The sequence below is a fragment of the Mytilus galloprovincialis genome, chromosome 12, assembly GCF_965363235.1.
Source record: "Mytilus galloprovincialis chromosome 12, xbMytGall1.hap1.1, whole genome shotgun sequence".
Classification (NCBI taxonomy): Eukaryota; Metazoa; Mollusca; class Bivalvia; order Mytilida; family Mytilidae; genus Mytilus; species Mytilus galloprovincialis.
Window position 1 is genome coordinate 49,944,033 of NC_134849.1, and position 24,720 is coordinate 49,968,752.

Consider the following 24,720-nt stretch of genomic DNA (forward strand, 5'->3'; position numbering starts at 1 on the left):
TTATAATGGCCTTTTGCTCTGCTTTTTATGCGTTTATTGAATATATCTGCCACTAAATGCTAGTGCTTATATTTATTTATTTATTGTTTTTATGCCGCTTTCAGTTTGTTATTATTTTATGATTTTCAAGTGATTTGCTGACTCCTCCGTTTCAATGCACATAGAGGCGCTTGCCACATGAACTTTGACTCTGGAGGCTCACAGATCAAATAGATTTGCTTTCATCATACTTGCGTGCTTTTTTCATTTTTATTTGATAGTATTTGCATAATGCTGCATGATTTTTTTTTTATGTGATAGTCGGTTAAAGAGCTCACCAGAGCTCATGTTTTGTCTGTCACAGTATTATGTATATATATGCCTCGGGGAGGGGGGGGGGGGTATTTTTTTAACTTAAATATCGAGTTGTTGTTCAGAAGCAAAATAGTCGCAATTTAATATCCTTTTCTTTTCCAATAAATTCGTCACATCTTAAACACTTTATTCTTATTGTCCATTTTACATTTATCATTATGAAGATTTCAATTTGAAAATACAATACATATAAAAGACGTTTGGTCAGATCATAGATGGTATTAGTATATACATCTATGGTCAGATAAATCATGTAATATCACCCAGAGTGTAACACCTTCACTGATTTTAACATGTTTAAATATTAATTAAAAACTGATACAAAGTTACATTGCCGTTCCCTCTTAAAGGATGCTGTCACAATGGAATTTCTTTAAATAACTGTTATCATGTTTTATGTATACAAACCCTTGAATGTTAATATTAGGTGCAAATGTCAAAATAGTTGGATTTATTGCATCTATCACTGGTATCAGTGGAAATACCACATCACCCTTTTCATATATCATAGAGCATGAACAAGTCACCTATTCCAGCGGCTCATCCCTACCACTAATTTTATAGCAAGTGCCCCCCCCCCACCCCCACCCCCCGAGATATATGCCGACTCTAAATAAAATTTACTTTAACTTGCAATGTACAATCATACTTTGATAAATCCGGAAAGAACAATTTTCAGGTTTACCGAAACTGTTTTTTTATAATCCGGAGCTGCATAATATTGTACTCGTGAATAATAGATAACTTCCTGTTTTGAAAGGTAAAATTATAAGCTTGTTTATTTGTGATTCACACTGATTGTATTCTTATACTTTACCATTAAAAAGCTAAATGCTGAGGTACAGACTGATTTTACTGTTTACACCAATAGAACATGTTTTTTCCCCCATCTCAGTTCATAACTTCAATTTCAAACAAAAAACAAGATAAATTATTTTTCAACTGTTCAGATAATTTCCCCACCGTTGATGCCGCGCCCTAGATTTTACTGCATCTTTACCTAGTTGGGGGAAGATCCTTATCAACCCTAAATCAATTATCAGTTCACAATGATTACAATTTTGCTTCTTGATTTAAAGATTTTATTTATATAAGATGTATAATATGATTGCTGTCCACCAAAGTTCAAATGAAGTTGAAGCAAACATAGGTACCCTGGAAGCCTTCAACAAAGAGAAACCCCATTACTTAAATCTGACTACAAAAGGCCCTGGCATGAATAATATGAAACGTAGTTGTGAAAAAGTCTAATTTATAAAAAAAAAACACCCCATATACATATACTGTACATGTATATACAATGTATGATATACAACATGTACAATGTAGTCCACATAAATTATTTAGTCATGACATTTTACAATACACCTTATCGCTATTTGTCCGCCGTTTCGGGAAATCACACAGGTTCCCGTAAAATTTTGACGTCATAAAACAAAATATCTGACGCCACAATGGAAAATTAAAGTGATTGTTGTTTGCGTCAAAATTTCAAGAGGCCGGGTCAGCCAGGATTAGTGATAAGGTGTATGCTTGGTAATTAACAGTGTTCCAGCTTGGTTGTTTTAACAGGACAACAATCAGCCCGTCCTTCTACAAGTGCCAACCTGTGCCCTTCTTCTGACGCCCTTCCCTTTTTAGCATGTCCATGCCTTTACGTTTATTGTCATAATATTTTGGTGAATTACCATTATTCTACCTGTCTTAATATATATTTATGAAAAGTTTATGACCCTCAGCTAGTTAATATTTACAGCAGGTGTGATATGTTGTGATAACAGATAATACGTTTATCGCCACCAGAAGGTTGATTGTAAAAAAGAAGATGTGGTACATGTACAAAATGTATGATGCCAATGAGACAACTGTCCACAAGAGACCAAAATGACACAAAAATTAACAACTATACTGTACATGTAATGTCACCGTATGGCCTTCAACAACAGACTACACGAAATACGTCGGACTGTCGGACAAATCCCGTGAATAATGGATCTGTCTGGTAAAATTTTGTTAAATTCCGGTCCGAATGTCCGGTGTGTTTTTTTCATGGATTTTTTGTAACAGTCTTGCAAAATTGCCAAACGATCTCAAATTCATTTTCATCATTATTATTCATCACAGCGATGTTTATTTTGTTCAACCGCTAGCTTTATGCCGAAAATCGCCAACCAGAAATGTGTAAATCCGGGTAAAAACGTATCTGACTGTCAAAAACAACAATGGCTGCCATCATTGGCACAACCGGAAATGTAAATAAAACGTTTAAAACGGATTCTGGAAACGGATAAGGATAATTCCGGGTTTGCCGATTAAATACAATAAATGAATAAAAATCCAAGCAGATCACAATATTCAGCTATGAAATATAAACACTAGAATTGAAAACCAAAAAATATGAAAAAGGAAATAATATTTTATACAGAAACTCTAAATTATGTTTAGTTCACAAACATTGTCAAAATCCAATAAAATGGGACATTAGGCCATTTAATTTTCTGGGGGGGGCCTATGGTTTTTTTTTCTGTACAAACTTTTTTTTACGCGACAAGTCGAAAACAATTTTTTCTTTCAATTTTAGCATTACATTTAGTGGCAGATGAGGGTGTAATATAACAATTTTTTTTTCAGAATTCAAAACAAATTATTTTTTATTTTATTATTTTACTGCCTACATTTATTGCATGCCTAAGGCATTCAAAGATCCTTGTCCTTGAAGGACTAGGGCATATTTATAGCTAGTTTTAATACCATTAAAAAGCCTTTATCCTTTACTGTTACCCAAAATAAGGTTTTGAGTTTCATCTTGCATAAACATGATAAAAGGTATTAACCCACCTAAAAAATTCTTGCTGAAACCCCTGCAGTCCACATATACATGTATAAGACAATTTTTGGCCTGCCCTTTATTCAATCATATTTCTAAAGTGCCATTTTCATGATTATACATCAAGTTTCCATACCATATAGGGATGGTTAGGATTGATTTTGGGGGTTATGCATGGCTCAACCGTTTGGGAATAAGGGGTAAACAAGTGGGAAAACAAGGGTTTCTTTGTTAATGGACAATTTTAAAAAAGGACAAATTATATGTTGGATTGCCTCCCTTATACTGCTTTTAAATTATGTATTAAGAAATGTTGTATTGTCTTGAGGTGATTATGCCACACCAATTTAATTCCTTGTTCGACAGACCCACCTGCAGTTTAGAATTTTTTTTTAATTTCCGCTTTCAACATCCGGAAATGTAATCATGTCCATTTCCCGCACTGTTTTTTTTTTGGTAAATGTAATAAAAAGATATTATCACTTGTTTTAAAATCACAGTCTTATGTTATGCACCTGTCCAGATTGATTTGGGGCCATTACTATTTATGTACCAAAAATCTGTAGTACTGGAAATCTACTTTTAATAATGAGTACTTTTTTATTACTTAAGAATTATTGTAATATTTAGGTACCTGTATTTTACAGTACTTGATTTGTACTTGAAATTTAAGTACTACAGATTTTTGGTTGCACGGTAACACTTTCAGCATTTTGAAAGTTTGTCTTTTTCCAATCTCATTAAGTCATGATATTCAAACATGGAATACTGTTATCATTGTTGGTATTATTTTTGTACCAATATTTTAAGTACAAATCAAGTACTGGAAAATACAAGAACCTAAATATTACAATAATTCTAAAGTAAAGAAATAGTACTAAATATTACAAGTAAATTTCCAGTATTACAGATTTAAAGTACAAAAATAGTACATACAAATGCATAAGTAGCTGTGTAGAAAGCATTTTTTTCCTTGATTGAAAACTTCTGATATTAACTCCAATTTCATTTAAGTTTAACCAATATTTTTACATAATTAATAACTACTTTGAAATTCAAATGCAGAAAACATTTAGTTCCAATTTTACTTTGATGGTCGACATAAATATATGAGCTCACTTAATTCAAAATGGAAGTTAAAACCAGATTTCATTTATTGACAAATTGAATAAATTTTCTTTTCCATAAATTCGTTTATAATATGTGTTTTCTAATTTTTATTCTTTATCAACTTTGAGCCTTAAGGCTCATCAGCACACACAAGTACATGTACAGTGTATACATATGGCATAATATTACAAACAATATACATAGTAAACAACAGGTGACGTCAGAAGATTCATTAGTACAAACTATATTTTATTAAAATAAACTGTTTCTTAATTTAAAGAGAAATGTATATATTTTCCTTAAGTTACAAAGCTGTTTTGTGTTTTCACCTGACAATAATTATTAATTAAATCAAGTAATAAAAAATTTCAAACAAAATAATGACAATCAACCACTTTTTATTTTGATATGATAATCTTTCTTTATTGCATTTTATTGATATTGTTATTAAGACAATAAAATTTTACTACCCAAGCTCACCTACAGTCAGGGGTACTACTTGTACAAGTGTATTTTATTTACTTGAAGAATTAAAAAAAAATATACACATATAAGTAAATTTGTAGGATACTTATACAAGTGAATTTTATTTACTTGTATAGGTAAAAAAAAAATTGGCTTAGTTATGTCCCTTAGGCATTCAGAATTTTTTACTTGTATAAGTAAAAAAATCATCCTTTCTTCTTTTCTTTAATTCTTAAGATTTCTTTGCTCTAATAGAACTTTAAATTGTGTAACTTTTACAGATGTCTTTACTAATCATTTAAGTGTAATTTCTTGGACAATGAAAATCCCATTTGTCTATTATCTTCATAACACTGCTCATTTACAAGCCCCAAAGGAGCAATTTTGGATTGCCTTGCATAAATATACAAGATCTTTGCTCAATCAGTTTCTTTGATGAATTAATAAGATGAAACATTGAACTTTAATGAAAAAATTTGAGCAAACCTGGGAAAAATCATCAAAGGCATGATTTTACATCTCAAAACTTGAGGATTTTTGTGGGATTGTAAGAAAAATTTACTTATACAAGTAAATTTTTTAGAAAATTAAGGGGAGATTATTCAAACATTATTTATTTACTTATATGTGTATATTTTTTTTTACTTCTTCAAGTAAATAAAATACACTTGTACAAGTAGTACCCCTGACTGACCTATTGTTTGTTAAAAAAAATGGAAGTGGTGATTAACACCTGTAAAAACATTAATGGATGTGTCAATTATGTCCCAACAGACAATAAAACTATACTTAATTAATTTTTCCTTATTTGTTCAGGTTTTTTGTTAATTAGCCAGTTGGGTAAAATTTGTAGAAAAAGATAAAGTTATATCTTTTACATAGAGAAAGGACATGCACTTGTCTGTAATAGCTACTTTATCAAATTACACATATTACACACTGTACTTGTCTATAAATTCTTTTAATTAAGGCTTTTAAAAAAATCACCAAAATTAGCTTTTTTGTGAGGATAAAAAATTATAAATTTTTTTTTGATATTGCAATATACAATGTTATAATCATAAGTAATCTAAAGTAATCATGATTACTTTAAAGAAAAGTAATCTAATGTAATCGATTACATATGAAAAAGGGTGTAATTGTAATGTAATCGATTACATTTTAAAGTAATCAACCCCATCCCTGGTGTACACTAGTAATTTTGGGGTCCCTTATGCCCTTTTAGTTTGCTGTTTGGTCTAAGTCAAAGCCCTGTGTAAAAGGCTATGACCTGAATTTGTTATTATCAGGTTGGGAACAACCCTCCCTCAGGCAAGGTGTCATTTTACTGTTGTAGAAAAGAAAATAGCAAAAACCAAGGATTTCTTTAGTACTACTATACAAATTCTGGGAAAACCTTAGAATTTTTTGCTTAAAAAAGAGCAGAAATGCATCATATTTCATAATTTGAAACTTGTAACTTTTCTAAAAGAGGGGTCCACTTTAATATTTTGAATAATATAAAAGTAAATAATATGTGTTAACAATTGGATCATGGTTAAAATCCAGGAATATTACAAAATTTTTGGACATGTTTTGACCATTTCATACCAGATAGATTTTGGGAAAAGTTTAGCCCTTTTGTCATGTTTGTACTAAAAAGTGTTTTTTACAAAAAAATATATTATAACTTATACATGTTATATTGCAATGCATTGTGCCCTCATAAAAGGGATATTTTATAACATTGAGGGGTTGTTTTAAACCTGATTATGACTTGGATGGAGCCATTGGCACACATATTTACCACATCTAACATGTCTAATCATTGCTAATCATTCAAATATTTCTTGGTGAACACTGAGGGAAATAACACTTCATAAATTAAAGAAATGTGAGAACACAAGTGATATATCAAGTTTTAATATTGTCATAACCTACTATTTTATGTTTACAAAAAACAAATATAATCGCTCGCCTTTACTTTTCAAGCTTCGCCTAAAAAATTAGCAAATTAAATATTTATTTATAAAAATTTCAAATCACTTGCTCACCCCTATTTTTGGAGTCCAAAAATCTGTAGTGCAAGAAATTAAATTGGTGTGGCCTTAGCTGTCAATTTATTTTTAGAAGCTACTATTAACATGATTAATATTTAATGCTGATTAAGGAATATTAATTTTAGCCATGAATATGTACAAAATGTGTATCATTTTCTATTTTAAGACTTTTATGATGTATTTAAATGGCATGTTCTGGGTAATTATGATTGCAAACTTCATTTGAAATTTGAAATGCTGTAGATTTTGGTTAAACTCAATCAAAATACAGTATATTATGTATTTGGTTTCCTTATTAATGGTACATATATATACATGTACATGTATTGTAATGCACATACCATGTATACTGTGGATTCATTTTATTATTATTCGTTGGATACCAATTTTTGTGGATTTCGTTGATACAGGCGAACCAAGAAATTAAATATTCAACAAGGAACATATTTTCTATAGGCTTGTATGCAGACTTTTGCAAAACTACTAGCTTAAATATCCACTGTCTAACATATAGGTTTTCCTTGATCCACGAAAATTAGTACCCATGAAAATAAATGAATCCACAGTATATGTATTAATTCAAGATCTGAACTTCATGAGAGGTTATTTTTGTCATAGCATACAGTATTGTATACTCAGTGAATTTATAACATCATCATGATTTTATCATTTGCATGATTTGTGTACATGTTCCAAAAAATGTAACACTACAGTTCTTTCAATTCTGAAAATATTGATTTAACTGCAGTTAGATTCAGTTACAACTATTCATTATCATCATGATCATAAAATAAAAGTGAAACTCAGGTTACAATAATGATGATAGCTATAGGACATTGAATGATTTTTGTCTTAAACATGTTAAATATGTTGAAACATTTTAAATTTTGTTACTGGAGAAATATGTTGGACTGAATGGTTTGTCAGTTTCCCTTTTGAAATCAATTTTATATTTGTATATATATATATATGTATACTGTATATATTAAAAATGATCTTTCTTATATATTTTCAAAAAAGAGTCAATTTTAGATTTTTGCCATACATTGCCATACATCATTTTTTTGTACATTGTAACCAATGTAGGAAATGACAAAATGTTTTAGCATTGTTTAGTATTATTGTTATTAGGTTCAGCAACATTTCAGTTGCCATAACCTTCATTAGACCTTTTTTGTATACATTTTTAATTACTACAAACTTGTGTAACTTTGAATTTGAAATATATACATGTCATGATACAGTTGTACTTAATCATCCACCAAAGACAAACATATGCCTTCTCAACACAATTATTAGTTATCAATGGAGATCTGACCCCTTGCAGTAATGTTAGATTATTGACATTTATTGTCTTGCAGAAGGGAATTCTTATACAATGTATATATATATTAAAAAACAAAATAAACTATTTGTGAAATATAAGAGATAATGTTCACACACTTTACAAAATGTATGTTTATCTTGAGTTTATAAGACCTTGCCCTTTTGTACATGTATTTCAATAATGTAAACATGAAAATTAACATTTTTTCCAAACAAGATAGATTATCAATAATGATAGTAAGATGTAACTGAAGGCCATAATTTGATCATTTAACATTATTTGTTACAGGTGAAATTCTTGTATCCTGATGAATATCTATGTTTGGACATTTGTGAATGAACATGAATGGAATACCTGGGGGTAGGATGACTAATTAACTGTGTTTAACATATTGATTATAAAGTATTGATGTTTAGAAAAGGATAGGTATAAATAAGGTAAGAATGCATCCACATGTCTTTGTTTCTGGTACTTAACTAAAGCAAAGGGGTGTTTAACTTACATGTTAGGGACCCCCCTTTACACATGGTCATGATTTTTGTTAAAGAGTTTGGAAGCAGGTCTTTTTAATATCAGCAGTCATTTCTAGGACCAGATTATGCATCTTTGAAGCTATTTCACCTTATTCAATTTCCTAAATTCTTTCTGTTTATTTTATAACTGGCATGCTTAGGGAATATTAGGGCTAACTTCAAGTCTCCATTAGAACAGCATTATACAGGTACTACATTTGTTTTGATCATAAAAAAAAATGATTGAAATATTAATGGATATAAACAGATAAATGGAAGCTCTGTGATAAATTCTAGGATACTATTATCATGATTATTGTGAAGCCGATATATATGTACCTGTTATATATAATTACATAATTTGAAATCTGCTGAAGACCATCTTTGGAATGAGTTTAATCTAAAAAAAACAAGATGTAAAACATTGTTGTACATTTGTGTTGTACATGTACAAATGATGTACTGGTATTTAAATTTTTGACCTTTCTACAAATGACACTTCAATGGCTCATGATAAATTAGAAAAAATACTCAATATGTAATACATCAATGTTTAATATATATATAGAAGGATAGTGATTGCAGAAATAATAATTTGCTAAAAGGCACAAGCTAAGATATACATTGTACTTATAAATTCAAATTGAAAGTACTCAGCCATCTGGCCATGTAAACATGCTTTTTGACAATGGTAGAATGCTGGAAGTTTTTGTTGTTGTTGAAATTGGTGCCAAATGACATGTCTGATCAAATTGAGAAACAACAAAAAATAATATTTTCAACAGATAATTAATATTGCAATATACATGATATAGACTTAATTTTAGTCATTTGGGACATTAACAAAAATATCAAGTTGTTTCATTTGCTTCCAATATAAATGATATATATATAATAATATATACATGTATCATCATTGATCATGACTTAAAAATTCTATGTAAATTTAACTTAAGTAAGTTTGAATTTAATCTACACATATATATATATATATATATATATACATGTTGATATGTAAATGGAAATGAATGGGTTAGAATTTAGATTCAGTCTGAATCATACCTTGATTTTGATACACCAGGTACATTGTATTTAATTAATATAGAAACTGAACAATGTTTGTCAGTTTGAGTCTTGAAAGATCTAAATTACATCACTATTGACATTAACTGACCTATTGTGTTTTTATATCAGAACAGTAATATAGTTATACTTGTTAAAGAAGGATGAAGGAAGATGGAAATCCTAAAATAGACTTAATACTTAGATAACTTTGCACTTAACACATGCTTAAGAATGTTTCAATTGCTTAAGAATTAAATTAAAAGTATTTGTATGTCATTTTCATAGCAGAAAGAAGCAGATTTGATGTATATATATTTAGGGTAAAAAAATAGACATTATATACACGATACTGTATATATATTAAATGTTTAAATTCAATAGAGCATGAGCTATTTGGATGTAAACATCGATTCAATTTGAAAACTTAAAGGAGGAAGTAAAATTTAAAAATACTTTTTGTTGCTGTAAATAGATAAACTGGATTTTGTTGAATAGTTGTTTTGTTAGGGATAAAAAAATCAGGAAGTAACTTCCCTTGGCATCTTTTCTGCCAGTGAAATAATTACTGGTTGCATGTAAAATCTTTCTTTTGTCTTCAGGAAGTTACATGTACCATGTGTACCTGCATATTTAAGGTAACATTTCATTTTGTTTAAAATTTTCTTTAAATAGTAAAAATGTACAAAAATTCATTTCAAATTTTTGAAACATCTAATCCATTCAATGTTGATCACAACTGAAGCTTCATGAGTATAAGGTAGGACGTCTTGGAAATTTATATTTTCAAACTTTGTCATTAACTCCTACACCTTTTCTGTTGTTTATATAAATTCTTACATGTGACTTTTTTGTAAACTGACATAAATGACAAGAGTAACCCCAGTAAGTCATGCAGAGTTAGAATTGAAGTAAGCAATTATAGGCCTAGGTCACCATAAAACATTCAGTATTGAGAAAAAGCATACTGAATACATAGTCAGCTATAAAAACTTTAAAAAAAATTACCAGTATGTTCATCATGTGAATGCCAGGAACCTTATCATTAGTTAAGTTAAACTGCTTAAAATTCATCTAAAGAATATAATAGTTTTATGTCTAAATGATGGACACAATACTTGATTAAACAGTGCTAGATGTATTCATGCTTGCAGTTTAAGATATCTTGTTTATAGTCAGTATTTTATTTCAATGTTTTACCTTATGTTGATTATAATTATTTCCACTATCAACATACCAGAATCAATATATATGTATAATTGTGTTTTTTTCAGGTTTTGAAACAAGAGAGCTAAAAATGTAAACTTTGTATGTGAAGATGACTGTTGCTGTGACAACAAGTTTGTTGTCCCAGTCGACTGCTGTAGCTGTTGGTGGTCTGGTTTCCTGTATTGTACTGTTTGTGCTGGTTCTACTTTGTGTTTGTGGAGACAGGTAAATTACTATAGACAGTAATGTGTTTGTTGAAAAAATGTAAATCAATAGATAATTGAGACATCTCAAACTACATGCACTGAATTTTGTTCCTGAATTGTTTACTACTCAGAAAATTTTGTAAATCGTGCAGAATACATGTCATAAATATATTTTTTGCAAAATTTACTAGACAGAATGTTAAAGTATAAATATTAAGAAAGCAATAGTCAATTACTGGACAATAAAACAAACTACAAAAACCATCTGTACATGCATATAATATATAGACATACTCCATGTAGATTCATGATACACAAACTTCAACTCTACTTATACATGTTATACATTAAGATGTAAAATAAACCTAGTTATGTCAAATAAAAATACCAAAATGTCTTATTCAAGCTGAACCCTGGGGAGCATTTTATTTTGGTATTTTGAGACACTATACATATGAGGATAGATTAACTAAAGTTTTAAGAAGGATAGCTGGTCATCTGTCTATATCACTGACTATTATATATATATGTGGTCAAAGCATCTTATGGAGCTTGTTTGATATAAGGCTACCAATCTGAATAAAATATCTGCCATGTATACAAAATGTTGATGGTGTCAGACAGTCTAACATGGTGTAATATGTGTTCTCTTATAATTAATTAGTTTAAAATTCATGTTACATGTACATATATTTTTAAAGTTTAGAGCATTTACAATATATTTTTCAGTGACAAAAGGAAAGAAGATGAAATAGCAGAAAATGGCAAAAGTGGTACTTTTATCAAAAATGTAAGAGAAAAGTCTTGTGTTTAAAAGTAATATTGATAAAAATACATTGTAAATAAACAGCCAGCAATTACGAAAAAGTGCAGATTTTGAATGAAGAATCTACATAAAGATTAATATTTTTTTATAAGATTTGTGTTACATCGATAAAGTCAATACAAATATATCAAATACTCCATTACCTGAAAATGTTAGAAATCTGCTTTGATTACCAACGAGATAGTTATCACAAGAGTTTAAATAAATAGACCACTTTCGAGTTTGTCCTTCCCCGGGAAAAACTCATCAATTATGCATGCCTTTATGATGTCATTTACCAGATAGAGGGGATCGCCTGTATCCCTGTTCTATTAACGTTCATCAAGCTTCTTACTTATCATCTTTGTGCAGAATAAACTAGAAATAATGTTTGTTCTGTAGGTACTTAATCACAATTCCCTAATGACAGCAGTGCACAAAATAAAATTTACATAAAGACAAAGGCAACAAAGTTCTTTGAAATTTAGTTATAGTTCAGATTGTCAGGTCAAGCATATTTTGCAATACTTTTAATACAAGGTTGACATTGTCTTTGACTTATATAATCACACAAGAACATACAAATACATAGAAGAAGTTATAAGATATATTTGTTTTTCTTACAGGAATCCTTGGATCCCCAGAGTGTAGTTATCAATGTTGATAATGGGGTAACGCCAGTAGAGAATGGTCATTTACCACCAGAACCAGGATCAAGGTATGGACACACTATTAAATAGCATCTTACTAGCTTTCATTAATAATTGATACTAACTTAACATGCTGAATATAGAACAAGAAACAGTCTAAAATATTATAAAGACAAACAAATTATATAATACATATATACATTCTTATATAAGAATGAGTACAGAAATTAGCAATACAATTGTATAGAACAACAGATTTGAAAGCAAGTGATAGCTCATTTGCATAAAGCTTTGAAAGATTTAGAAAAACTTTCTAAGTCCCTTTTATATTCATGATATTGCTTAATACTTTCAAAAATTTAATTAATTTCTTAGATTCAATTTTAAAAGAGTATAAATAAACATGGGCAGCTACTGTAATTAATAAAGCATTTAGTTTATATTAATGTTATGAGATAAAGGATGAAACCCAATACATTGATGTAATGTTTTTGTCTAACTTATGACATAATGATAAGATTGTAACAAATGAAGACCTACTGTAAATATTTATTTGTATATTAACTATTTTTCAAAAACACTTAAGATTGTCTTCATGGATAAAAGTTATGCGACAGCAATGTATTTTGTTTAAGATTATCACCATGTATGAAAAATATGTGACAGCAATCATGCTAATGAATTTTGTTTAAGATTGTCTTTATATGTGTTATGTGACAGTAATGTATTTTGTTTTCCAGAAGTTCCTACAGAAGTTCTGGTTCTTCACCTCAGCCTGGTGGACAAAGGGAATTGCCAGCGCCACCTACATCCTCTTTAAATTCCTCCCTCAAAACAGCAGAAGATGAGGAGGAGGAAGATGCTGATTATGATCATCTTACGACTTCTAAAACTTCAGCCAAGCGTGCCTCAAATTATGACCACATTAAGATGTCTGCCGAGGGAAAAGTTCTAGTAGAAGAACATAAAACCCCAGAACATTTTTACAGTGAAGTGAAATCCAAGAAAGAGAAAGACAATGTGATCATTGATCGGCCATTATCTAGTGCTAATAAAGTGGCTGAGGATGAAGAAGGAGATTATGATACACTAAATGAAGGAAGTGATGGCTCAGTGGCAGAGGTCAAAAGAGTGTCAGTTGTCAAGGTTAAATCAATTGAGGATCCATATGCAAAATTGAAAGAAGAAGGTTCGGGTGGAAGCTTTACTGACATTGATCCGTATTCAAAGGTCAAGGACGATCCTTACTCAAAGTTTAAAGATGACTTTGAATCAGATTCGGGTCAAAGTTTTAATCCATATTCCAAAGTAAAGGATGATCCATATTCCAAAGTTAAAGATGATCCTTATTCCAAAGTAAAAGACGATCCTTATTCAAAAATGAAAGATGACCCTCAATATTCTGGGGTCAAAGATTATGACCCATATAATAGGGTTGATGATGATATAGATTCACTAGCCAATAGTCAGATTGAGGATCCGTATAATAAAGTGAACGAAAGAGACATGGAAAGTGGTGCTTCAGGAACATCTACAGTTATTGATGCATATGCATCAGTGGAACCAAAGTCTTCAAGAACCAATCAAGTCACAAGAATAAATGTTACAAAAAGTGCAAATATATCACACAATGGAACAGAGTTTAATATTGTGGAAAATTCAACCAATGAATATGCTGTGGTGATGAAGTCGAGGTCTGACACAACACCAACACCTACCTCACAACATCCATTTACTTTCCAGTCCCAAGAGACTGATCCTTACATGTTACCGCCAGAACCTCCAAGAAGATATAATGAGTATGCTGAGCCTGATGATGCTATACTTGGTGGGGCAGGGTCACAAAGATCATCAGTTCAAGGAGATTCACAAAGGTCTTCACTGGTACAGATCAGTTCACAAAGGTCTTCACTGATACAGATAGGTTCACAAAGGTCATCATTAGTACAAAGTGATTTGTCATCACCAGATCAAGCAGTCGCAGCTGGTGCAGGTGCAGCAGGTAAAAATAACAAAATATAATGTGTTTTCAATTAAAAGGAGGGATTTACAACTAATGTACACAAGATCATGAAGATAGTACATCATGACAAATGTTTTACTATTCATTGAATCAAACGATATATGAAAAGTAAAAACAGCTGTTGGACAATGTGGTCAGCTTGTGATCAGCAGCATGTTTTGTTTCCACAAACAACTCATTCAATAAGGGAGATAATCTTTTTATAAAAAAAAAGTACAAAAAATGACTTAATAAATAATATTTCATTAAACATGTTAAAGATTTTCTACAAATTTATACAGAATACATATCATATGAAATACTCCTGTCTCCAGGTTATTTTTTTATTGCGTAATAAATAATTTTCTCAATCATGTTTGTTGATAGATCAAAACTTTGGATACAATTTATAAACTAGATACCCTAAGGAACATTCAGTTGAAGTTTGGAAGTATTTGGCCTAGTAGTTTCAGAGGAGAAGTTTCTTGAAATAGTTTACGACAACAGACGACGACAGACGATGGACGACGACGGACGCCAAGTGATGGCATAAGCTCACTTGGCCCTTCGGGCCATGTGAGCTAAAAAGTTATGATTTGCGGTAAAGATCTGTCGTTTGTTTAACTGTTGTTATGAATAGTTTCTCTACATATCTTTAAAAATGTCAGAGCCTAGTCTTAGAATTTGAAGAGGGAGACGTGACTTCCCTCTTAGAGAAGAGCAATTCTGGGACTGTTTCAGTTGTGTTGTGTTTTCATGCTTATCTACGTCATATACATGTATACATTAGAACATAAATTAACATGATTGAGAAAATTATTTATTACGCACGTTGCTAGGTTGCTGCCCCTGAATTGGTAATTTTAAGGAAATTTTGCAGTTTTTAGCTCACCTTTCCTAAAAGGAAATGTGAGCTTTTCTCATCATTTGGCGTCCGTCGTCGTCTGTCGTCGTTAACAATTTTTCAAACATCTTCTCCTCTGAAACTACTGAATGGATTTGGATGAAACTTGCCATTACTTAAAATAGAACATAGGGGTCAAATGCAGTTTTTGGCTTATATCTCAAAAACTAAAGCATTTAAACATGTTAAAGCAAATCTTACAGGGGTATAAATGTTAATATGACACAATTGTCAATTGACCCCTTAAGAAGTTATTCTTCTCTGATAATTGTGGATAATTTTGTTACAAGCAAACATGACTCAATCTACATAAAACATTAATTATGAAAAAAAGACTTTGCTGAAGTTTCATTTGTTTCTGATGGAGAGTTGTCTTATTGGCAACCATACCACATCTTCTTATTTTTATAAGCACAAATGCAAATGCTCAGATTTTTATGCGACTGCAAAAATTAAAAAAAAAATGGTTGTATATTGGTATCACGTCAGCGACGTCTTAGACCGATGATTTCCAGATAATAACTTTAGTATAAGTAAATAGAAAGAAATCAATAACATTTTAACACAAGGTTAACATGTATAACCATTAAAGGAAGGTTGGGATTGATTTTGGGGGTTTTGGTCCCATCAGTTTAGGATAAGGGTCAAAAAGGTTCCAAAATTAAACTTTGTTTGATTTCATCAAAAATTGAATTATTGGGGTTCTTTGATATATAGCCTCGGTCACACCTTACCGGATAGCTCGAACGGACGCCTAACGGATAAAAAAAAAGTTATCCGTTGACAAAATTTGTATCCGTTGGGAGTCCGTTGGTGTACTAACGGACATGTAACGAATGCCTAACGGACACACAACGGACATTGAACGTACGTGAAACGGATACGTACCGGACAGAACGGACGTCGAACGTACATCCAACGGACGAGTACCGGATAAAACGGACACCTAACGGAAGCGTAACGGATAAAACGGGTGAACAAAATAATCTGAAAATTAAAGGCAATAAACCATCTAAAAATTAAAGGCAATAAACCATCTAAAAATTAAAGGCAATAAACCATCTGAAAATTAAAAGCAATAAACCATCTGAAAATTAAAGGCGCGTCAGATGGACATGGTATATATGTTATAATATTTGCTTCTGAGAAAGTGTGGTCAGTAGGACAGGTATCAAGGTCACATGTACCAAACAAATTGAACAATTTATCCGATTTTTTTTACGTGTTTACACACGAGGGTCACTTTAGTTAACTGGTTTAGTTGATTTTATTTTGTATTGCGTGATGTATAGCATGATATATGTGCAAATATAGAGCTCCTCTGATTAAAAAAGTCAAGGTAGAAGCAGTGTGGTAATTCATTTTTATAGAGTTTAAGTTGATTTTCTGAATTTGTTTATATTATGTAACTCTGGTATGAAAACGGATATGGTGTTATGCGGAACTCTCCATCCGTTCTGCATGCTACGATATTTTGCTCCAGAAGCAAGATGTCTAAGTGTAATTGCAATTGCTAACTTGAGTCCTGGTTCCAGCGGATTTCTGTAAAAGGTATACTGCTTGGCTATGCGAGGTCCAACCCGCTGCAATACCTCATCGAACATCTCTGTGGGCATTCGAAGGAAGTGTACGCCGATCCTCCCGCCTAAGTTCGGTCATGAGTTGGTCATATAGACCAAAACTGCGTCGTCTTTCAGGACTAAGCCATGGTCGTGTCCACCATCTCCTTTGTCTTCTCCTTCTTCTCCTTTCGACAGCTATAAGGTTTATATTTGCTACATTTAAGTTAAGTATGGCCTGAATAAGGGCTGCTTGGAAGCGAAGACGTGCTGTTACTCCAAGATCCATCACGAATAATAAATATTCATGACACTTACGAAAATCTAGCATACCAATTATTGGCATTTCTGACGCGAAATTTCAATAGGCATTTGTCCGTTTTACATCTGGTAGGCATCCGTTTTATCCGTTATCCTTCCGTTAATGTCCGTTTCACATCCGTTTTATCCGTTAGGCGTTCGTTAGGCGTCCGGTAGACGTCCGTTGGTGAATTGGTCTACCGGATCTCCAACGGATGCATAACGGACACGTAACGGATACAAAACGGACGAGTACCGTACAAAACGGACGCCTAACGGACGCCTAACGGACTTTCAACGGACATTTTATCCGTTGGACGTCCGTTCAAAGTTTTGAACATGCTCAAAATTTTCCACCGGACAGAACGGACGTCAACGGATAAAACGGACGCTGAACGGACATGCAACGGATATGGACGGACGCCTAACGGATAAAAACGGACGTCTAACGGACATCAACGGATTGAAAATAAGTTATCCGTTAGGCGTCCGTTCGAGCTATCCGGTAAGGTGTGACCGAGGCTTATATGCCGAATCTATCCGTGAATTTAGATTCTTAATTTTTGGTCCTGTTTTTAAATTGGTCTACATAAAGGTAATATGAAGGTCCAAAGGGTCAAAAATTTTACTTTTTTGATTTAAAAAAAAATTGAATATGTGCACGTGGGGTTCTTTAATTTGATATGCTGAATCTCAATGAATATAACCTGGCATGTATTTAGATTTTGATATGTGGACCCTGTTATCAATTGAGATCTAAAGGGTCCAAAATTGAACTTTATTTGATTTCATCAAAAATTGAATTCTTGGCTTATACATGTTATACATGTTATATATGCTGAATCTAACCATGTCATGCATGTATTTAGATTTTGGATATTGGATTATAAAAGTAAACATGGTGAATGTCCAATATCAATTTTTTACGTTCTTAGACCACATTTATTCTGTGTCACTGTCAGAAACCTATGCTCAGTATGCTGTGTCAACTATTTAATCACAATCCAAATTCAGAGCTGTATCAATTTAAAAAAATTTTATTTAACTATTTATGATTAAAACATAATTTTTCTTTTTTAGTTAAACGAAAATCCCCTTGGAGTGCCTTTCACATTCCACGAAGTTGTCAATTTCAGTAAGACCTGTTAGCATATTTTGATTCATCCAGTTTTAAAAATGTAGCTAAAAAGGTTATGACCCTTAAAATCATCCAATGGTCTTTTGAGATCACCGGCAACCACACATGGATTAAATTTTTTTATACAATGGGTTCGGAAAGGGATAAATTTCTAAAGAATTAGAGAAACTTGTTTATGTATTGCCATAGCATGTTATTTATGCTTTCGCATATAAAATATTCATTCATTCATTCAATAGACTTGTTAAAAATTTGTGTTGACATCAAATGCTCTTATACAACATTTTCACTGATTATAGCAAGCTTGAGTAGCAACAATAGTGTCCTCAGACATATTCATCTTTTATCTATATAAATGTAATTTTAGGAACAACACAGCAGACCACACAGAAAAGAGAACCACCATATCACAAGATAACAGCTAGAGAATCCTTAGCTAGTATCAACCAAAGATTGGCCAGAAATACTTACGAAACAGTAGCTGAAACTGTGGCTGATGTACAGACAGAAGCTGTAACGTTACCATTATTGGAAAACTTCTACGCAACAGTAAATTTTTTTTTATTAATCTGACATAATTAATGAACATTAGCGAGCTTGTTAGTTTAGGATAACCAGGAAAAATGTTAAATGAAGTAAAAATACCATATTAGTTTAAATTCAAACAGACTTAAAAAACCATCAAATGAAATATTCAAATAATCATCTGAAAATCATTTTTTGTCAAAATTGTTACCCTCAAGTATAACCTTATTATATGAATTCACAGTAATAAAAGGACTAAAAATGAACCCACGACCACTTGTATTTTTGTCCATCTGATGAGTTAAGCCTTTTTCAACTGATTTTTGTCGAGCCTGCAACTTTTGTTGCAGAAAGCTCGACATAGGGATAGTGATCCGGCGGCTACGGTGGCTACGGCGGCGGCGTTAGCTAACTTTTTAAAAGCTTTATATTTTAGAGGGTGGAAGACCTGGATGCTTCATACTTTGTATATAGATGCCTCATGTTACAAAGTTTCCGTCAGTCACATGTCAAATGTCCTTGACCTCATTTTCATGGTTCAGTGACCACTTGAAAAAAAAGTTCAGATTTTTTGTAATGTTGAATTCTCTCTTATCATTAGTAATAGGATAATTATATTTGGTATATGCGTACCTTGCAAGGTCCTAATGCCCGTCAGACAGTTTTCACTTGACCTCGACCTCATTTCATGGATCAGTGAACAAGGTTAAGTTTTGGTGGTCAAGTCCATATCTCAGATACTATAAGCAATAGGTCTAGTATATTCGGTGTATGGAAGGACTGTAAGGTGTACATGTCCAACTGGCAGGTGTCATCTGACCTTGACCTCATTTTCATGGTTCAGTGGTTATAGTTAAGTTTTGTGTTTTGGTCTGTTTTTCTCATACTTTATGCAATAGATCTACTATATTTGTTGTATGGAATGATTGTAAGATGTACATGTCTAGCGGGCAGATGTCATCTGACCTTGAGCTCATTTTCATGGTTGAGTGGTCAAAGTTAAGTTTTTGAGTTTTGGTCTTTTTATCTAATACTATATGCCATAGGTCAACTATATTTGGTGTATGGAAATATTTTATGATCTATATGTCAGTCCCGCAGGTTTTATTTGACCTCGACCTCATTTTCACGGTTCATTGCTCAGTGTTAAGTTTTTGTGTTTTGGTCTATTTTTCTTAAACTATAAGTAATAGGTCAACTATATTTGTTGTATGGAAGCATTGTTAGCTGTACATGTCTGCCTGGCATGGTTCATCTGACCTTGACCTCATTTTCATGGTTCATTGGTCTTTGTTTAGTTATCTTGGTTAATGCTAAGTTTATGTGACAGTTTTTAATAAAGTTTTATACTTAGGACTATCAACATAATATCAATAATTAGTAAAGAAGGCGAGACATTTCAGCGTGTGCACTCTTGTTATAGTTTGTTCTTATGTTGTACTGTTATACCACTGTCCCAGGTAAGGGGAGGGTTGGGATCCCGCTAACATGTTTAACCCCGCCACATTATTTATGTAGGTGCCTGTCCCAAGTCAGGAGCCTGTAATTCATTGGTTGTCGTTTGTTTATGTGTTACATATTTGTTTTTCGTTCATTTTTTTTACATAAATAATGCCGTTAGTTTTCTCGTTTGAATTGTTTTACATTGTCTTATATAGGCCTTTTATAGCTGACTATGCGGTATGGGCTTTGCTCATTGTTGAAGGCCATACGGTGACATATAGTTGTTAATGTCTGTGTCATTTTGGTCTTTTGTGGATAGTTGTCTCATTGGCAATCATACCACATCTTCTTTTTTATATACTAACCTTATGTATTGTTGACTTAGTTTGCAAAAAAATGTTTAATATTAGTTGATAATTAAATGTGTTTTTCAGGTTGAAGGTGGCTCTGGAGATGGTGTTGTTACAAATCAAGGTAACCATGGTAGCAGGAATAGATTAAATCAATCTCCAATTATGGACCATTATGCTGAAATAGGTGCCACAGGTTTGTTTGATTAGTTTATTAATATATATATATGTTAGTGGCAATAAGTGAAATTAGGCTTTAAGCTTAAATCCTAGGCAATAAGCTTACGCTTAGGCAGTAAGTCTATTGCCTAAATGATTGTAGGCATTAGTCTTAAATCCTAAATAGGATTTAAGCTTAAATCCTGAAAAAAGTGTGCAGGCATTAAGCTTAATGCCTAAACTATAAATGCGAGTATATAAAAGACATTTATTCATATAAATAAAAATATATTTGTTACATAATAATATTATGAGAACTGGGGCCTGTTTATCAAAACTGTTCTAAGATCGGTCCTTATTAAATATTCTTAGGACAGAAATAATGATAAGGTTAGGTCCAGCTTACGACATGTCTCAGCATGCACATCGAAGCTATCTAAGGATTATCTTAGCTATGATGTTATAACCGCTGTCCTCAGTATTGGCGTAAAAGAAAATAGCAAATTAAAAAATTGAAATAGTGTCTCAAATTTAATCAACAACTTTAATTTAAAAACCGATTAATTATTAGAAAATAATAATTAGTTTTAAATTAAAGGTAATAAATAATTTTGATATTTTAATTGTAGTACTACATTTAAACTCTTTGAAACAAAACACACCTAAGTAAAAATATAGAACTACATTTTATATTAGAATTGACAAAATAATTGTAAAGAGGTAAAATAAAACATGTAATCGGTAACATCATTATATGTTTTGAGGGAGCTGAAATATATTAATTGTCACAGTTTTATACTTTAAATTTTAAAAGCAAATCTTGTGCATCTTTCATATAAATACTGAGTACTTCAACTATTTTATTTTATTACTGCAAATAAAATACATTTGCAAATGAGCAAGAGAAAAAAAAAATCAAATGTTATCAATGCAAAACTACAGGGCCAAGTTTCATCCTAAATATAAAAAAGAAGATGTGGTATAATTGCCAATGAGACAACTCTCCACAAGAAACTGGAAATAAACTCACTATTACAATATGTTATTCATATTAAAACGCATCAAATATTAATTTTAAAATATGAAAACTTGATAGAAAATTGTGTTTAAATTATTTTGTTATCAAAAGTTATGGAACTGTTAACAAAGAAAATTTACTTACCCAATAAAAAAAAATTGGAAAATGGTGTGAGCAAAAAATAATATCTTAATTTTGTCTATTTTTGACCAGTTCAAACCAGCTCGACTAGTAATGAGTTCAAATTTTCAAATAAATATTATAATAATTCTATAGAATCTCCCCTTTTTTAATTGGATACAATCATATTTTTTGTAATCTTTTTAATATTTTTGAATACCACAAAAACATGAAAAGTATGAGTCAATTGTGTTTTATAACTGCTAAAATTACTAAATAAACTTACTAAATTTGAAGATCTGTTAGAATAAATCACCAAATATGCATAAATTCCAGATTTTACTTATTGCCTAAAATTATGTTCGGCAATAGGATGAATAATCATCATCAGATTTCAGGAAATAAGCTTAATGCCTGAAAATTTCAGGCAATAACTTATTGCCTAGGCGTTAGCTTATTGCCTAGGATTTAAGCTTAATGCATAATTTCACTTATTGCAGCTAACATATATACAAGTTTTAAAAAGTACCGATCTGATATGATATTATACAGAAGACATTAATTTTTACCTATAACTACTTAGTTTTAAGGAAACTACAATTTTTTTTAAAATTTGAACCTATATTAGTACTGTAGATTCAGAAATTATTGTGCGCATTTATTATTGCGATTTTGTCATTTTAGACTGAAATGCAATTTTAATTTTTAACAAGTTCTCATGAGTGTCCAGTTTGGATAGTGGAATAAGTGGTCCCTTCATCATGGTAGAAACATTTCAGATTTGACATTGAAATAATACCTGTACTTACAGTTTCATGATTTTAAAGATTAGTTATTTCTTTTAAATTGCAGTTGTCCTAGAAATGTTGAATCAAAAGAATCTATATTTTTGTAAACATTTTGTTTTACACAAGATAGGCGTTTAAGATATTGAACATCTGCTTTGAAAACAATTGAAGTACTGGTTTACACCTGATAGTTCTTCTGTCTGTCTCATAAGGGTTGTTTTGCTATTTACTTAGAAACTTCACAGAGCTTCCTGAAATTTAGTATCAAGCTTCTAATGAACATGTTATACTATGTGATACATTTACAAATTCAATAACAAAGCTGTACTTATTCCAATATAATATTAGATGCACATGATTGCTGTCACAATTGAAATTACAATGTCATTTGTATTTTGAATAACGCAGGAGATCAGAATGGACATTTGTGTTGGTGTTGCTTACTAGGAATATAAATAAAATCTATTTTAAAGTAACTTTACATGGATTCATTTTTTTCATGTTTTTATCTTGGATGTGTATCATTAGGTGTATCTATAGTTTTATAATAATCTCAACTTATATATTTTTTAGGAGGACGTTCTCATAATGTTCCTGCACCTCCTTCCCTGGACAGTTTACACATTATGACTAAATCAGCTGATGGGAGACTACCAAACGGAGCTGGCTCACCAGTAGAGAGTAACTCCAATCACAGAAGAACCTTATCTAACCAGGAGACCATAACTCTGGATCCTAATTACCAGACTGTCAGAGACTGTATATCTGACATGGCAGCGTCAGCAGATCCTAATTATGAAAGTGTTCAAGAAGCAGAATCTAAGCGACCTTTTAGTATTGTGACAAAACAAAATGGAACCAAGTTAATTAGAGAACACTATTATGAGGAAGTCAAGCCTGCAAGTGAAGCAGACAATGTAAAGAAAAGAGTTCTGAGGAGTCATATGTATGAAGACATTGATGATGTTAAGGAACAAAAGAAACAATTAAAAAAAAATCCCAAACCTGATGATGTGTGGAAAAGAAGATCTGATGCAGAAAATAGTTAATTGTATTTATTTAAAAAACAAATATATTCAATCTAATAGTTAAAAAAGCACTAGTATATTGTAAAGCAGTTTCTTTTTTATTAAATATTTGGTTGTCACATTTAACATTTACTGTGGCTGTTGTCAAACAATTGGTTTGTTAATGTAAACATTTTCTGTAACCTTCAGAATGATAGTAACTTCTTTCTCTCAAGAAAACAATGTTGTTATTTGAACTTGTCACTGGACTGTTAATCATATTGGAGGGGGTGAGGTATTTTTCTCTACATTAAATGGCATTTTGCTGTGCTGTATAAGAAATATGGTTTTTATTTTATAAATGTTTAAAATTTATTAATTTAATTTTCTTTGAATTTTACAGTGTAGGTTTTATCTATGTACTTCTTTTTTGATGGTTGTAAGTGTGTCCAATTTATTCCTAAGATTTGAGTTATATCATGTTGGATAGATTATCATTTCAAGGTTGACTAAAATTTAAAAAGTATTAAAATCAAACATTTTTATTTTTTTATTAGAAAGATATCTTCTTGATTTTGAATAAAATGACTGTTTAAGTCTGTTAGATAGATATATTCACATCTTATTTTAACACATTGCATAAACAAAATTAATGAGAAATATTTGGTTCCTTTGAGCATGTAAGAGGTTTTCAGTTCCCTTTAGGTTGTCATTTACATCTTTCCCCAGCAAGTTAAATTATTATCTACAATTTTTTATTTTGTTTCAGGAATATCAGAAGAATTTTTCAGACTTTTTTTCATTGCTGAGAATCTGTTTTTGCTATTGAATAACATGGTTG

General features: G+C 31.3%; 1 protein-coding gene across 3 annotated transcripts; it reads left to right on the forward strand.

Annotated features, from left to right (window-relative positions):
- Positions 1 to 1,080: 1,080 nt before the first annotated feature.
- Positions 1,081 to 24,416, forward strand: LOC143054103 (uncharacterized). Of its 3 annotated transcripts, XM_076226997.1 has the most exons (9): positions 1,081 to 1,114; positions 8,411 to 8,559; positions 10,971 to 11,130; positions 11,841 to 11,901; positions 12,543 to 12,634; positions 13,307 to 14,568; positions 18,837 to 19,018; positions 20,872 to 20,983; positions 23,446 to 24,416. In XM_076226997.1, exons 3-9 carry the CDS (start codon positions 11,015 to 11,017, stop codon positions 23,919 to 23,921), a joined length of 2,301 nt encoding a protein of 766 aa, XP_076083112.1. In that variant the 5' UTR covers positions 1,081 to 1,114; positions 8,411 to 8,559; positions 10,971 to 11,014; the 3' UTR covers positions 23,922 to 24,416. The 3 variants fall into 3 exon arrangements, with proteins under 3 accessions (XP_076083112.1, XP_076083114.1, XP_076083115.1); XM_076226999.1 differs by lacking the exon at positions 1,081 to 1,114 and having other exon boundaries at positions 8,411 to 8,482; XM_076227000.1 differs by lacking the exons at positions 1,081 to 1,114; positions 8,411 to 8,559 and adding an exon at positions 10,202 to 10,334.
- The last annotated feature ends 304 nt before the right edge of the window (positions 24,417 to 24,720 follow it).

What these genes read in the sequence shown, in the direction of transcription:
- LOC143054103 (XM_076226997.1), top strand. Translation starts at nt 11,015, where the DNA reads ATGACTGTTGCTGTGACAACAAGTTTGTTGTCCCAGTCGACTGCTGTA. An exon ending in GTGGTACTTTTATCAAAAAT is followed by an intron (nt 11,902 to 12,542) that starts GTAAGAGAAAAG and finishes TTTTTCTTACAG; the next exon opens with GAATCCTTGGATCCCCAGAG. An exon ending in TGCTGAAATAGGTGCCACAG is followed by an intron (nt 20,984 to 23,445) that starts GTTTGTTTGATT and finishes TATATTTTTTAG; the next exon opens with GAGGACGTTCTCATAATGTT.